The sequence below is a fragment of the Anneissia japonica genome, unplaced genomic scaffold (genome assembly GCF_011630105.1).
Source record: "Anneissia japonica isolate Jap-2015-1 unplaced genomic scaffold, ASM1163010v1 scaffold8322_len84185_cov191, whole genome shotgun sequence".
Lineage (NCBI taxonomy): Eukaryota > Metazoa > Echinodermata > Crinoidea > Comatulida > Comatulidae > Anneissia > Anneissia japonica.
In genome coordinates this window covers 41,761-58,243 of record NW_022700376.1, presented here as the reverse complement: position 1 = coordinate 58,243, position 16,483 = coordinate 41,761, and the positions used below count along the sequence as shown (strand labels likewise).

The following is a 16,483-nucleotide window of genomic DNA, read 5'->3' as shown; positions in this document are numbered from 1 at the left end:
ACATATCAGTTGGCAAAGTGTACACATGTTAGGGATTTCCCTCATGAGTGGAGGGGGAGGGGGATTGGCAGGTCTAGGCCTCTATTATAGAGGAAATACACAATATGGGAGGGAGGAAAAAATTTTATACAGAAGATATTCTTAACAATTTGTTAGATTCCAAATTTGTTAACCTTGTTCTTTTATGATACTTTCATTTAATCATATTTTACTGCTAATTTGCTGTACTTCCGATCCAATGGCACATTATACAAGTCTCGTCTCAATGCGCCAATTTGAGGGAATGCTCAGGCAAAAGGAACAAAAAGGGAAAAGGTATGTATGGGGAAAAAGCAGGAAACAGAAAAGAGAGAACAGACAAAAACCAAAAAAACAGAAGAAAAAGACAGAAAGCAAATCTCATTTTGAAAATATCCACAGAAAGCAATTCACAAACAGATCATGGGAAATCATTCCAAAGTCTAGGAGCAGCAATTGAATACGCACTACCACCGAAAGTCTTTGTGCAACTACTGTAGAGGGAACAGTAATAGAGTGGATGCAGAGGTAGTTGATCTCAAACTGCATATAAATGTGGAAGATTGCAAAGTTGAAAGTTCAGAAATATAAAGATAGGTAGTTCAGTGATTTGTATAAATATATGAAGATATGAAGATATGAAGAAGCCCATGAAACCAATCGTGCTGCCATGTTAAGCTGCAGCTTACTAACTGACTTTTGCGGCACCCCATACAATAGACCATTATACAATAATCTAGTTTTGAAGTGATGAGTGCATGAATGACTTTCTTTGATGTATCTTCATTTAAGTATTGATGGATCTTCTTGATATTCCGTGCATAAATGCAACTGATTTGCAAGTACCAATAATACGCTTTTCAAGGGACATTAGTCAAATTGTAATTTTGTCGTTTAAATAACTTCTTATATCCTGTTTGTTGTGCTGTATGTTGATTTTTGATGTCATATCGGCCATCTATTTTATTGATTTTTTTTAAATGTTACTTCTATGTTATTTCTATTTTTTTCTAGTTTTATCATAATGTAATTTTAACCAAGTTGCCTTCAATTCAATTTTTATTGCCAAGGGCTTCTGTTTTCGAATGTGAATTTGTATCTATTTTCATATTGTGTTATAAAATGAGTTTCTATATGTAATTATATTTAATATGTATGTATTTTTCTGAATAAAATATACCTGAAATAAATGGAACACAACAAGTTTTTGACCAATCATACTTGGATATCATTGATATTGTACGCTTTCATCTTGGATTTGGCTGCATAGAAATGAGTTAAACTGGGCTTAAAGGAAATGTACAGTTGAGTATCATCTGCATAAACATGATACTGAATGAAATGTTTTTGAATTACTTGATTCAGAGAGAGAATATAAATCAGAAACAGAATCGGAAAAGAGTGGATCCCTGAGGAACTCCACAATTGACATTAAAGCCCCTAGGGGGTTTTCAGCATAAGAGTTACAAGAGAATGCCGAGTTGCTAACTCGGCAAAAACTCGTAGGACGATTCGGAAAGCTCGATTCTGAACTCGTGGCGCTAATTTTGAACATGTTCAAAATTATCGCCACGAGTAGATAACTCGTAGTAAACTCGAAGAACTCGTAGGTAGCTTGTAGAGTACTCGGGGTACTCCTACCTAGCTCATACACTACTCTGGATACTCGTCGGTGGTTTTGTCATCTACGAGTTTGATGCGAGCACCCAAAAACGAGTACAAATAAGTACGAGCACACCGAGTTGGCTCGTACCCAACTCGTATCTAATTCAGTACAAACTTGTTAAGCTCTTAATAATCTCGTAGTTAACTCGGTGCTCTGCTCAGCATAATTCGTACATAACTCGTAACCAACTCCATAAAGTCGTACCTCACTCGTAGCTAACACGTAATAAGCTCGTATAGGTCCTTTCCAAAGATCACGAGTTTTAACTCGTAGAAATCGTACGACTCTTAGGTGAAATAAACCTAGGTGAGAGAGGGGCTTAAGTCGGCAAGTGCCTCAAAGTTGTTAAACATTAGGCATTACATAAATACTGATTATTTTACTGTAGATCTGTTTTATTGATAATAAACCAAGCACAGTGGATGGTAATGATGATGATAATGATCACAATGATGGCCATGACTTTCTTTGTGAATGACATGGTACTTACAGATAATGATGATGAATAACAACTGAATGATGATAATAGTGTTTCAAAATAACAATAAAAAAACAATTTTAATAACTTACAGCCATTGGAACCATATCCCAATTGAGATGCTTGTGTTCCAAAAAGACATACCAAGCGGTGATACCAATAACATAGAGAAAGGCAAGTACACCTATACATACAAAGAACTTAGCAGCTCCAGAAGCATCACCACCAAGGTAGTAGTCACCCATTGTACAACCTCCAGGTACAAGAACTTTGTTGAGTCTAAACAGGTATCAGAGTGAGGTATGATGGCATGGAGAAATATTGTACATATGACAAATACGAATTACAAATGAATACAAACTAAAAACATATACATTGTATCCATAAAATCAGATATTATTAATATGGAAAATGGGTGTTGTTATCTATGTGTGAAAATAGAGTAGAGATAATAAATACAGTTCGCTCTCCAATTCAAGACCCTCTAATTCCAAGACCCCTCTAATTCAAGACCACTTACCAAGTACCCACTAACCCCCTATCTTTTAACACTGAGCTCACGCTCTAATTCAAGACCACTTACCAAGTACCCACTAACCCCCTATCTTTTAACATTGAGCTCACCCTCTAATTCAAAACCACTTACCAAGTACCCACTAACCCCCTATCTTTTAACACTGAGCTCACACTCTAATTCCAAGACTCCTTAATTCAAGACCACTTACCAAGTACCCACTAACCCCCTATCTTTTAACACTGAGCTCACCCTCTAATTCGAGACCAAAACCAACATTATGGAAGTAACAAGTGACAAGATACCTCCTATTGAAGGAGAAAATAAAATAAAACAGATAAAGTTTTTAACAAGAAACATTCTAAAATTTGGAGAAATTGAACTTCAACATTTACAGATATATTTTCATTAGTTCATCCATACAACTTAAGGTTTCTAAGATTATTCTCTTTGTATCTTTTTGTGCAAGTTGGTTTTTGAAAAGGAATTTATAGGGCACTAGCTGTTAATCATGAGAATCATAGCTATCGGTAGAGCTGGGGGGGGGGGGGGGGGGAATTGCAGTTAACAAATTTGGTTTTTAAACCAGAGATCCCAAGTCACCCGAAAATCGCGGGTTTCTTCCGATTTTTTAGGCTGTCTCCCGCCCTCCCGATTTTTATTAATTTTCTCCCGGTTTTTCTAAATATCACAAAAAATGTAATTTCCACGATGTCATATAGCAATGAAACAAAATTTATTTATCTGAAGAAAATATATTATGGCACCCCCGCTCAGCCATAAAAATGTCATAAGCTATATCAGGGAGTTGTTATTTAAAGTTGTTTATCTAAATAACAGCTTCATGGCAAGGTTTAAGCCTAGATCTGTGGTAGACAAATGTTGCGCAGCGCGTTGTAAGGCGTCACGGCGCGTCGATACAGGAGGCGATCGCTTCACGAAAAAAATATCCCTATTTTTTGCTTTTCCAACTTAGGATCTCTGTTAAACTGACCTGCTACCCCTAATACAGATACAGGATTTCAAATTTAGTGGGGTATGAGATCATATCCACACCAGCCCCCAACCTCTAAATGTCTGGAAATTAATGCTGACAACCTGTAGAGCCACTACCCCTCACCAATGCATTCACAAGATTTAAAGTTAGCATGGTTATCGAGCCTATTGGAAATATGGCACCTGGATACCCAAAAATAGCAGAGCTGGCAAAGATGTAGAGCCTCATCCCTCCCCCATCCTCCTACACAATGACAGGCACAAGATTTAAAATTAGTGGTGACTAGAGTTCGCACCCTGCTCAGCCCCACCATGGACAAATAGAGGCAAATGTAGGTCTACTGTGACAATGATAAACTGTTGAAAATTTAATTTCTATCAGTCAGTGCCATAAATAGATGGATGAATTAAGTTGTTTATTCCTCTATGAATAAATAAAGAGCGAGGAAAATGAATATATTATAGTAGAATGAATAACTAACAGCGCCTGGTTTTGGTTGCATATTGTTAATATTTACACAATGTGCAAGGTATTGTGAAATATTAACAATATGCAATTAAATAAACACGTGTTATGTATTCACTGGAAGCAATATGCTATGCATTATGAAATGGGTCTACAAATATGAATACCGTAGAGTTTTAAATAACATACAGTAGTGCTGATACAATTATATTTACACCTTCCGGTCCTTGCCAAGTTCGGCCTGAAGTATTTTAGATGAGTTGTACTATCACTTGAATTGTTAAAAATCTTTTAAGTATGTGCTCCCTTACATTTGCTTATGGTAGGCATTACACAGATTTCACATTAATTTTCAATAGTCAATTTTTAGTTTATTTGTGGCAGACAGACCATGTAGATATACCTCTATGGACAGATCTAGGCCTTCCAGGTGATAAAGGCATAATTGACAGAGCACTAAGATTCAAGGGTGATCCACCTTTTTTCGTGAAAGGGTGGAGGGGCACACTGTTAGAATGTGGTTGGTTTTACAGTGGGGGGTCCAGAGGCCCTGCTGTGAAAACTTTGTTAATATGGGTGCCCAGAAAAAATATGAAATACAGTAGAACACCTGCTTTGGTACATTCCTATTCAGGGGATACCCCTTAAGGGGACACTTTTTGATGAAATGAGGAAAAATAGATCTTTTAACGCTACAGCCAACCCCAAAGAGACACTATTAAGAGGATGGGGACACTTTCTGTGTTGGCCAAATGGTCAAATAACCCCTATTAAGGCAGTGTTTAAGTTGTCATTAACCAAATCCTAATAAAAGCTAAATTTTAATAAAAAATTTTCATTTAAAATTAGCCAAAATTTTATTTTTGCTAATCAAACTTCTATTTGGCAAATTATTTTCACACCAAATTAGCCATATTGCTAAATATTTTTTTGCCAGCTTAAACTCTGTTAAGGGGACCCTTATTTTTTTTCGATTGTATTGCAACTGTGAGCAGTATTAAAAAAGAAAAACTCATTTAACTTTATAATATTTTGAGACCTTTTGAGCAATAAACCAGAATTTTCGCCACTGAAGCCTTTGATTGACCATCGGCATGGCCTAATGCATGTGTTACTTTGTATATTGAACCAATCTTGCCAATTTTTTACCCGTAGCCATGGGGATTTCTTTTTCTTTGTTTTTCGTGTACATTCATGTAGGATTCTAATCCATACCATAACATGCACCCTTAATTGGAAATCGTTACTCTATTTGTTACATCAAACCAATAGAAAGCTCATATTCAGAGTTCAAAGATATTTGGTCACTAAAATTGCACCATGAAATAATATTGGGAACATATAAAACAATTGTTGTTTTAATTATATTTTAGCTGATTTCATATGATAATTTAATTGTATATGCATTGAAAAATACTGCTATAAATTCGTTCTAATTCTACTGTAACTGATTCTTACTGATATGTCAATAAAAATAGTTATAAGAATGTCATGTTTTATAAAAACATGCTAAAAAACCCTATTCACTAGCCGAGTATGTCTTTTTTTTTTTTTTTTGCGTAATAATTAGACCATTTAGACAAACAGACCTGATAATTGGAACAAACCGGGACTTTAACATACGAAACCTAAAAAATATGATTGGAAAAAAAACTTATGATGAGTTAAAAAGGTTGTTTATGTTTTCATATTTTTTTCAATGTGTTTTAAACAAGTAGGTACAACATATTTAAACAGCAAACATAAGTTTCTTGGAAACAAATAAATGGTTGTCTCATGTTGTCTTTTGGAAACCACTTCGAGTTTCAGTCTTCATTTAGAGTTTCAGGTTCAGTTACCCTCTAATTATGCTCTTTAGAGACCACTCTTAGACTGTGGTCTCTATTTAGAGATTTCTAATTTGAGACCAAACCCCAAGACCACACCAAATTTCAGGAAAGTGGTCTGGAATCTGAAGGCGGACTGTATTAATTCAAAACTTAGGTGGACAGAACTGTCTTGGCTGCTAATTTAAACAAAAAAAACAAAACAGGTTGGTGCACTTGGTAGAGGATAGCACAATTTTGGAGACAAATTGACATATACTCATTCGCCGCTTACTATTTACTAAGCACTTAAGTATAAATACACATGCTCACTGGTATCTCACCTAGTTAGCGCTAAGTACTTTTTGAAATAATGCTAATGCTATGACTTATCATTAGTTGATGTAAAAAAAATGCAAACAATGGGCTTAAAACTAAAGTCAGTTCAATATGTGCAGCTAATACTGTTTAATACTATGGAATGGACTAAATACCAGAGTATAAGTTCAGTAGTACTTACTCAAAAGGATAAGCGATTTTGAACTTTTTATTTTGGGGCCCACCAGTTTTATTACAGGTGATGGTATACCGCAATTCATCACCATAACCTGCTGTGGTAGCAAACATACAAACAGCAAGAATCTAAAAGAAAAAGCAATGAAAGTCAATCATTTTGTTGTATTTCCTTGACATCCAACAACAAGTACACTTGCCACTTCAGGATGGAATGATGCTTTATAAACTAAGTCTCTTTTATGAGGTTTAAGGAGTAGAGTTGTTTTTTAGTTGAGAAAAAAAATCCTGCAGTGACAGGCTTTGAACCCAAGACTCTAGGACTGGAAAGCAGGCATCTTACCCAACAAGCTAAAGCTCCAATCCACAATTACAATAAGGTTATAGAAACATGTTCATGTAATAACATTTATAAAATTGCCAGTTTGGCAATTAATGACAACAATAAAAGTTTAGTAACTATTACAATAAAGCATGGATTGTTATAAAATATTACTTAGGGGCTAACAAATAAATAAGTAAAACATTATGTTTGAAAACCTAAATCTGGTATTCCAAAAATGTGATAACTTTCTCATAAACATACTGTGGTTTGTTGTTGTGTGTGTTGTACCTAAGCCTTTACTTCATAATATTTAAGTTTTTTTCAGTGGACTTAATGATAAAACAAACAAAATACAGTACAGTACTTACAAATTCCAGGATCTTGATAAATCCACGTGGCTCCACTAGAACTCTCAACCTCCATGGCTGTAAATTAAGAATACTAAGAACTTATTAACTAGCAACAATAAGAATCAATAAGTTTGAACACTGTGCAAGGAAATCTTGCAAACGCCAAAATTCCCCCCCACCCCCAAATAATTATCTTACCCCTTTTCCCCCACCCAAATTATATCAATCGCTTTAGTGAAGTTGACGCAAACTAAAATTTATCAAAAATCACCTAAGAACCACCATGGCCAATATGAGACTAAAGAGCCTAACAGTGTACACAGAAGACAAGCACTTTCCATCGACCTTGATGATTTTGTTGATAGATTTGTTAGGAAGTTTCCAAATGCTGGAATAACGCTGGTGCAAGGGATGTAAAATCCAATTGATAGCAATTTTGTTATTGGTCAATGTTTTAGCTTTAGTACTTTATTGGTACATAATTTATGAGCGCAGTTTAAATGTTTTAGTGACTTTTATTAATAGTTAACAATGCACCGTTTAGATGTGTTGAGAAACTCTTTCAAAAGAAGAACTGGCCAGGACACACGCTACAACTACCAGATTAGACACACTGTCAAAGATAGCTGGCATTAACATAACAGCACATGAGGAAAGCGAAAGGAAAAAGAAGCAGACCTAATCACTCATGGATAAACAAATAAACAAAGACCTCAAACCAATCAACAAAACAATAAATACTTTATAAAACAATAAATACTTTATAATGACTACGACAGGCTGAATTGCAAGAGAGTGATAGCAAGGCTATTAATGGCTTGACTAAACCAAAAAGGTCAAAAGAAGAAGTAGGGCCTAGGCCTGTAGTCATCATCATGCCATTAAAACCGGGCCTACAATATATTAATGAATATTCTTTATTCTATATTCAAAGTTTATAGAGAGGGTGACATTTCCAACTAGATCAAGAAGGCCAGCTGATTTAGGGGCCCTCTATTAAAAATATAAAACATACCTGAAATTAATTAGATAAATACAATATTTACAAAATGACAAAAACAAATATGCAAAAAAATGAACAAGCAGAGACAAACACACACAAACATTTAAGAATATCCTTGGGAAAAAAATATAAAAATAAATAAAGAAATAATAATAAATAATTTAATAAATTATAAAAAATATGTAATTAGATAAAAAATGTGATAAATAGATGTTATATTCGTACTACTATCAAATATGTTTTCAAAACTAGATTTAAAAGCAATGAGGTTTGAACATTAATATGGAAAATACTAAAAAAATAATACCTGTTGAAATATTTCAGAAAAAATATATAATTGAAATGCGGCTGAATGCCAATGTTCTGTATGAAATTTAATAATGTGATAATTTTCATTATTATTAACATTCCAATGATAAGCTCGTTCCGCAGTCACCCATCAATGGGAAAATAAATTAATACTTTAAGTAGTATCAAAATGTGAAAATCGATTAAGATGTGCACAAGCTGCTCTGTGCAGTTTCTAAAACTATGCAACATTCTCCTTACGTGTGTTCCGACAGAATAATAGAAAATAATGAAACAACTTCAGTAGTAGACTTTAAGAACACTGATTTATTATAAACTCGGATATTTCTGCCACTCCTGTGGCCTTCATCAGCGAGAATGAGGAAAACATCATGAATCAATATAATATAGGCTGTCTTATCAAAAAAGAATAAAGGTGACAGAGAGCAAATGAGGAATACTTATAAAACTGTACAATGATTGGTCTATTTATCTATGCATACTGAGTATCTCAGATACTCAGTAGATATATATATATATATATATATATATATAATTTTTTATTTATTTATTATTATTTATTCTTGGTGTTTTACTAATTCATATTTATATAATATTTTTATATTTTAAATACCAACCTTATATCTCGTTTTTATGTGTTATGTATGGGAACCACTTGCCAGTTGATTAAGTTCGCTTTTTTGTTTCCTGTCTCCTCTGTTTTTTTGCTCTTTGCCCGTCATTGTTTATTTTATTTGTATTTTTTTGTATTTGCATGGTAAAGGTAAAAGGTAAAGGTAGGAGAATAACCCATAACTTGCAGCGTCATTGTGCTGAATTGCATATGGGTGTGGTCTGTTACTACCTAGCAGCCGTATAGAGGCGCTTCTTGGTAGATACATGTTCACATCATTCCACAACGACAGGGGCTGAAATGAACCATAACATCGGGGTAACCCCTACTCTTCCGAAAGATGCAATGGGTTCTTTAAAGTGCACACGAGCCAGATGTATACACTGGACCTCCATTTTAAGTCCTTATCCGAGAAGGAGCGGCTGGAACAAGCGCCAATGTTAAGGCTGTAGCTAGCGGTGCCCCTGCCTTACCGCTCGGCCACTCGACTCGGGTTTGAGAGAGAAATAAATGAAATGAAATGAAAGATTTCCTTGGACAATTTGCAAATTAATTTGTGGTAGTCATTCAAAAACTGTGCAGGAAAAAATTATACCACACTATTGCAACAAAAAAATAGTGAGCACAGATTAAATTACAGATGCATATAATTAATACAGACATGATGTCTGAGTTAACAAACATTGAGCTTCTTCATATTTGTCATAAAATACACACTGTAGCTAGGTACACACAAAAAATTATATCCTTTAATTGACTTCAAATATAGTTTCACATTAATTCAGTGGAAAAACACATTTATGCGAGTAATCCATTGTTTAGTTGACAAAAATTAGCTATATATTTACAGTATACTAAATTTAATTATTTAAGAATACACCTTTTTCCTAATTTACACATGTTGGCCGATCTTCAATTTGTCCCCATATGCATGCACCGCATGTGCAGCCTAGCTACAGTAAGCCCAGACGTGATGCCTCCTCTCTCTTCACATGTTCTGGTAGGCTACACAATGACTCATCACCTGTATCATGGCCTAGAGTGGTTCAGAATCTACATAGCCTAGGGTATATAGGGTACACTCGGGGCACTGAGTTTATTAAATTACATCAAAAATATCATTACAAAGAGTAGGTACTGTACATTACAAACCGTGATGTCGCACTTCAATGTTACATCTCCCTGTTAAGTGGGCTTGCACTGCCTTGTTATTACTTAGGTGATATACCGGACGCAGGACTAATGTCCTCTATGTCCAGATCCAAATTTGTTGATCATGGAATTCTCGATTCTTGTTTTATGGTCAAACTTAACTGGTTGATCGTTCCAGTATTTATCTAGTCTATTCTCAAACGCATAGAGAGGGAGCTGTTACAACTTCATTTGGGAGTTCATTCCAATTGTCTACAATGCGATTGCCAAAGGAAAACCTTCTGAAGTCTACACAGGAAAGTTGCTTTAGCAGCTTAAGAGAGTGTCCATGAGTTCTGTCTGATACATTTAATTGTAAAAAACTAGTGACAGTCTCAGAACTATCATAAAAATTATTTAGAATTTCAAATGTCTCGATCATATTGCCTCTATATCTTCTGTACTTAAGAGTAGGTAAATTTAATGTATGGAGCCTATCAGAGTAACTTAAAACCTACAACCTAGAAACAAGTCTACTGTAGTCTACATTCTCGATCCGGTCAATGTGTTTCTTTAAATGCGGGCATCAGACTGAGATACTATACTTAAGATGGGGTCTAACAAAGGCTTTATATAGAATATACTCCATGTAGGTAAATACATGTCTTATGATGAGTCCCATTAATCTATTTGCTTTATTAACTTTCTCAAGGATATTAATTTCAAATGACAATTTGGAATCTACTGTAAGGTCACTCCTAAATCTTTCGCAAAAAGGACATTCTCTAAATACTGGTCACTATTAATAGGATCAAGAGAATAATTGTACTATTGAAAAGCTACATTTCTCCTTCCTAATGGTAAAACTTTACATTTCTGAGAGTTAAATTCTAATAACTAAGTTGATGACCATTTCATCGCTAAGGTGTTGGGTTTTTAAAAAAATCTTTAAAAACGCGTTTCTGATTGGATATTGGTGATGTCATGCTTTAATATGCAGATAAAAGGTTAAAGAAAGGTCACAAATTTGTTTTGCGTTCATCCATTGTGTATTTAAAATGTAGCTGACGTCTGAAGTTTATACTCAAATAAAATGCACTTTTTTAGTAGAACGGTGAATATACTTTTCTAATGATTAAAAAGTACATTTACATAGATAAGTAATTAACATTTGGCCAAATATGAAGAAATTTGACAGACTGCCAAGTGGTTTTTAAGAGCCAGGAAATACTATACACTAAATTATGGCATCGCTTGAGTTTCGTCAATGCACAGTGCTGTTAAAAAGGTCACAACCATTACATACAATCCCTATCTATGTCAAGTTTCCGCTTAAAAATATATTTCTAAAAAATTATATAAAATCAACAACTTGTTCAAATTTAATCAAATAAACTTTATTTTGATATTTAAATGCAGGAGAATTAACTTGCATACTATCATTTAGATCCAAACAAGATGATTTTTTTTTTTAACATACCTGTACCTACTGTACAGAGTTAAATTAGTCAGAAATTTTCATATTTTTTATAGGAAACGATATATCTATGTGAAATAAATAATGCATGTGCAGTCATACTTTTATAATAAACATATCACATAAGTTCTTTGAAGGTAGGAATTCCATCTTCTGAATCACTGATCAGATTGGCCTCTAGCCTAGGCTACAGGAGAGAGGCCAGGCCTGAGGTAGCTGACCTATAGGGAACCTACAATAGATTAGGCTGGTAGGAGGCCTAAGCTTGGTAGAGAGGCCTCTCTAGCTAGGCCTAGGCTAGTTCTAGCTATTGTTGGGACCTAGGCCTAGCCTAGCTAGGCCTAGGGCCTAGACCTGGCCTACTACTACTAGAAGAGCTAGGCCTAGGTGACAATGTATGTACCATCACACAAACCTGTTCTTGTGAACGGTTTTCCATCTTCCTTCTAAACAAGACAAAAGTGGGTGGGTTCCTTATAAAAATAGGCCTATACGTCACTCTCGTGTCTGGGGCGGGCGGGGCGGCGGCAGAGCGGAGATATGATGATGGCCGATAGGTGGCGCCCTTGTGGACAAGTTGAAAGTAAGTGGCGGATGAGCGTGTTGTTTGGGTGGAGGAGAGGAGAGCAGAGTGACTTTGCAAAGACTGGCAAAGTGGTATTGTTTAAGACTCATCAACAAAAGGTAGGCCTAGCCTAGTGAATATAGATTCCCCTTGTAAGTTGCTCTAGATAACATACAAACGATACTAGGCTAGGCTAGTCTGTGTGTATGCGAAAAAACAGTAGGCATAATTTATCCCATTATTTACGAACGATTAACTTTAGAATCATGGTGTGTAGCCTAGGCCCCTCGCTCGGACCTTTACACTACAGACAAGTCTAGCCTAAGTAAAGTAGGCATTCATGGCCTCCTAGGCCTAGGGCAAGTGTCATAATGCCTAGTCTAGGTTGGCCTAATGACGGATCCCAACTGCAAGGGGTGAAATCTTCTATCAAATCTGGTCAAATGAAAATATTACAGAGTACTAGGTTAGGCCCTAGGGCTAGGCCTACTATAGAATTATTATGACCCTAGGGCCTAGGTCCTGGCCTAGACTAGGCCTATGCCTATTTATATCTTTTTAAAGAAGAAAAAAAGATAGTTATTAGTAGGCCTAAGTTTAGTAATGTTCTGCAAATTTGAGTCGTTTGCACAATTTACAAATTGTGCAAGCTCTTCCTTGCGCAGTTTTAAATTGCGCAAACAATTTGCAAACTGTTCGGGGGTATTTTCTGATCGCTTAAATCTCCCAAAAAATATAGTTAATATAAATGTCAGTAAATAAATTTAAATGTCACATTTTACGATAATTTCTGAAAGAAACCTTGTGTAGTTTGCATACTGTGTGCACAATTTGAAACGATTTTTAAACAACATCAGCAATTTAAATGAGCAAAAGGAATAAACTGCACACAACAGAAACAAACTCTAACAAAAAAAATTAATATTATTGATTCAGTAACAATGGCTTGTATCACTTTTTCGGTTGCTTTATACTGTCTTGTATCAAACGAAGGAGGTATAAAATAGGATGAAACTTATGTCTTATAATAATTTAATAATTTTCACAGATTGCTCCAAGATGTTCCAAACAAGATCAGAATATGACAGGTACTTTATTTTATATTAAAATGCTCAGGAACATGATGGTAAATTGTGCATCAAAGTGCAAGTTTTAACACATTTTACAATAATTATTGCAATAATGGTTTTACTGTTCTTATTTAGAGGTGTCAATACATTCTCACCTGAAGGCAGAATTTTTCAAGTTGAATATGCAATAGAAGCAATCAAGGTAAAGTTATCAATACAAATCTTGACAGTCAATTTTTAATGAAACATATTTGCTGTTATTTTGTAGATTTTAACACATTTCAAAAACTGTCCAAAACCATTGAAATTAATGGGTGTTTTGAATTACAAACATGAATAAACAACTTTGTAGAAAAGGTTGAGATTTGCTTAAATTGTCTTTATATAAAAATGTCAAAATACATCCTTTTGTTTGCCATGAAGCTTGGCTCAACAGCAATTGGTATCAAGACAGCAGATGGTGTGGTCCTAGCTGTTGAGAAGCGGATTACCTCACCTCTTATCGAGCCATGCAGTATAGAGAAGATAGTGGAGATAGACAGCCATATTGTTTGTGCCATGAGCGGACTAATTGCTGATGCAAGAACGCTAATTGATAGAGCCAGGGTTGATGCTCAGGTGAGTGCCCAATACCATGATAAAAAAAATAAGTCCACACAATTTGCATGCAAGATAAACCTGCAGATTAACATACATGTATATGCGAGTATTTATAGGATGAGCATGTAGATTAACATGATGTATGGTAAATCAAAATAAGAATTATTACCTTTTGAATAATTATTTTACTTTTTCAGAACCATTGGTTTACATACAATGAGCAGATGTCTGTAGAAAGTGTTACACAATCAGTATCCAACTTAGCACTTCAGTTTGGTGATGATAAATCTGATGTCAAAGTCATGGTGTGTACCACTCATTTTTTTTTATTAACTCAATGTAGCAATCACTAATATGTTGTTTCACAATGTGGATCAAGTGCCCTAGAATGTATTGGTTGTTTAAAAAGGTACAGTATATGTATTGTTGATTGTAAATTGAACCTACTGTATTATATAACTGGCTATAGAACTCAACACATTAATGACTAACTAGAGTATACACATTTATTATCTCTGGCTTTTGTCAATACAGTGGACTTCATCAGGAGTCTGCTAGGAAAAATAAATGTATATAGTTAGTGCTGAGTTCTGTCATTTATATTGTATTGAAGCAGACTAACATGGCTAAATATTTTGTTCATCATTCACATTTTTACAGATCTATCTTTAGCATGTAATAATTGATTTCTATTATATTGTTTTAGAGTCGTCCATTTGGTGTTGCTTTACTCTTTGCTGGTGTTGATAAGGACGGTCCGCAACTGTAAGAATAGATTTAAATAATCAAGGCATCTAAAATCAACTTTTGGCCTATTTCACCTTAATTTCAGTTGTTGATAGATGAGATTATCTAGTGCATCACTTTACTATAAGAGAAACCCTCTAAATCAAATAATTAGGCAACTTGAAATTTGATTGATTGACATACTTAATATTCATGATAGGTTCCATATGGATCCCTCTGGTACATTTATAAAGTTTGATGCCAAGGCAATTGGATCTGGGTCAGAAGGAGCACAATCACAGCTACAAGAAGTATACCACAAGGTAAACAAACTTATGATTGATGGTATAATTTGATCTAATATTATTTCTAATACTCAAATATAGATTTTTGCACACCGATTTTAAACAAACCAACTAAAATATATTAATGTGGTATGTTGATAGCTACTGCTTAGTGTTTTTTATTTATCATTTTTAGTCAATGACGCTGAAAGAAGCAACGAAGGAGTCACTAGTAATTCTAAAGCAAGTAATGGAAGAGAAACTAGGTGCAACAAATGTGGAGGTAATTCATTTAACATTTCTATCTATGATTCTCCTAAATCATTCTACATGCTAATGCTGTACAATATTTATTTTCCTAATTGATATTTTTTTTATATTCTTCTTATTTATTTTCTGCTCATTGTTATTAATATTGATGTTGGATGTGGTCAATTTATACTTATACTCATGATTATTTCCCAGGTTGCATCAGTGACAGACAAGGGTGAATTCCACATGTTTTCAAAAGAGGAAATTGAAGCCATCATTTCTGAGCTGTAGACTTCATAATTAATACACAAATAAGCCTTAGTTTTATAAATGTTTATCCTATAAGTATCGTGATTGAGAGCTTAGTAACATCAACAGCAAGTGATCAAGTTTACCTATATGAGATATATATGAGATATCAAAAAGTTCAGTACATGGTCCAGTGTTTACTAGATTTATCTGATTTTGACACATACTGACCAAATTTAATACATATCTCAGTGTATATCCAAATAAAATTTGTTTAAATATGCAGCATGGTTAGACCTACCATAGGTGTTGACATTTAGATTAGGTTAAGTTTTGTCTCTGGTTTATTTAAACTATATGATCTAGCATTTAATATCAAAAGCTGCAATGAAGGAGTCAGTTGTTATGACAATGACCTAGATACTTTACGTAAAATACCTTTTTTTTTTAAATATTTGGCCATTCTAATAAATGACTTGTATTGTAATATACTGTATATGTGAATATATTTTATTAATTTCTGAACTGCTACATTATTGCTTCTAACTCGTTACAATTAAAAATAAATGCATCATTAAAAACATACAAATCATTAATAGGTTCACACCAAGGAATGATTCCAAACCTGAAGACCTAACATATGAGACAAAATCTAACAACATTGGAAGACCATAAGAGAAGTAGGAGACAGTAAATCCATATCACAAGTAAACACAGTTAGATAAAATGAGGCCTATTACAGTATACAAAAATGCAAAGTATCACAAAACAAGGACACAAAATAATCAATAAATGATAATAATAATTTTGAATTAATATACTGCATAATATTAAGACCTCTATGCACTTTACAGCTAAAAGTGAGATAAATTAGTTGACAATTCACTTAATAAATGAATAGCTACTATATACAATAAATGTTAACTTTATTTATTTGAAAAATACTGTAGGATGTTCAGCAACTGGAACTACAAGAGTGCTGCATCTGCCCACTCTGCTCAGCATTTAATAAAAGGTGATGTACAATTAAGTGTTGAACAGAGGAATGACTGAGCTGTATGGTTAACATCACA

The 16,483-nt window shown here is 34.3% G+C and overlaps 2 protein-coding genes across 2 annotated transcripts in view; one reads left to right on the top strand and one right to left on the bottom strand.

The window, feature by feature from the left end:
* Positions 1 to 12,225, bottom strand: part of LOC117103317 (synaptophysin-like) — a 16,361-nt gene extending 4,136 nt beyond the window's left edge. Inside the window, exons 1-4 of the mRNA XM_033243858.1 lie at positions 12,080 to 12,225; positions 7,150 to 7,206; positions 6,464 to 6,585; positions 2,255 to 2,441 (exon numbers count right to left, since the gene is read on the bottom strand). Of these exons, the coding sequence (XP_033099749.1) occupies positions 2,255 to 2,441; positions 6,464 to 6,585; positions 7,150 to 7,206; positions 12,080 to 12,103 (390 nt within the window). The 5' untranslated portion in view covers positions 12,104 to 12,225. The remainder of the gene's footprint in view (positions 1 to 2,254; positions 2,442 to 6,463; positions 6,586 to 7,149; positions 7,207 to 12,079) is intronic.
* Positions 12,226 to 12,231: 6 nt separating this feature from the next.
* Positions 12,232 to 15,906, top strand: LOC117103318 (proteasome subunit alpha type-5-like). Its single transcript, XM_033243859.1, has 9 exons — positions 12,232 to 12,348; positions 13,278 to 13,317; positions 13,435 to 13,501; positions 13,723 to 13,917; positions 14,097 to 14,204; positions 14,606 to 14,664; positions 14,846 to 14,948; positions 15,106 to 15,192; positions 15,375 to 15,906. Exons 2-9 carry the CDS (start codon positions 13,289 to 13,291, stop codon positions 15,450 to 15,452), a joined length of 726 nt encoding a protein of 241 aa, XP_033099750.1. The 5' UTR covers positions 12,232 to 12,348; positions 13,278 to 13,288; the 3' UTR covers positions 15,453 to 15,906.
* The last annotated feature ends 577 nt before the right edge of the window (positions 15,907 to 16,483 follow it).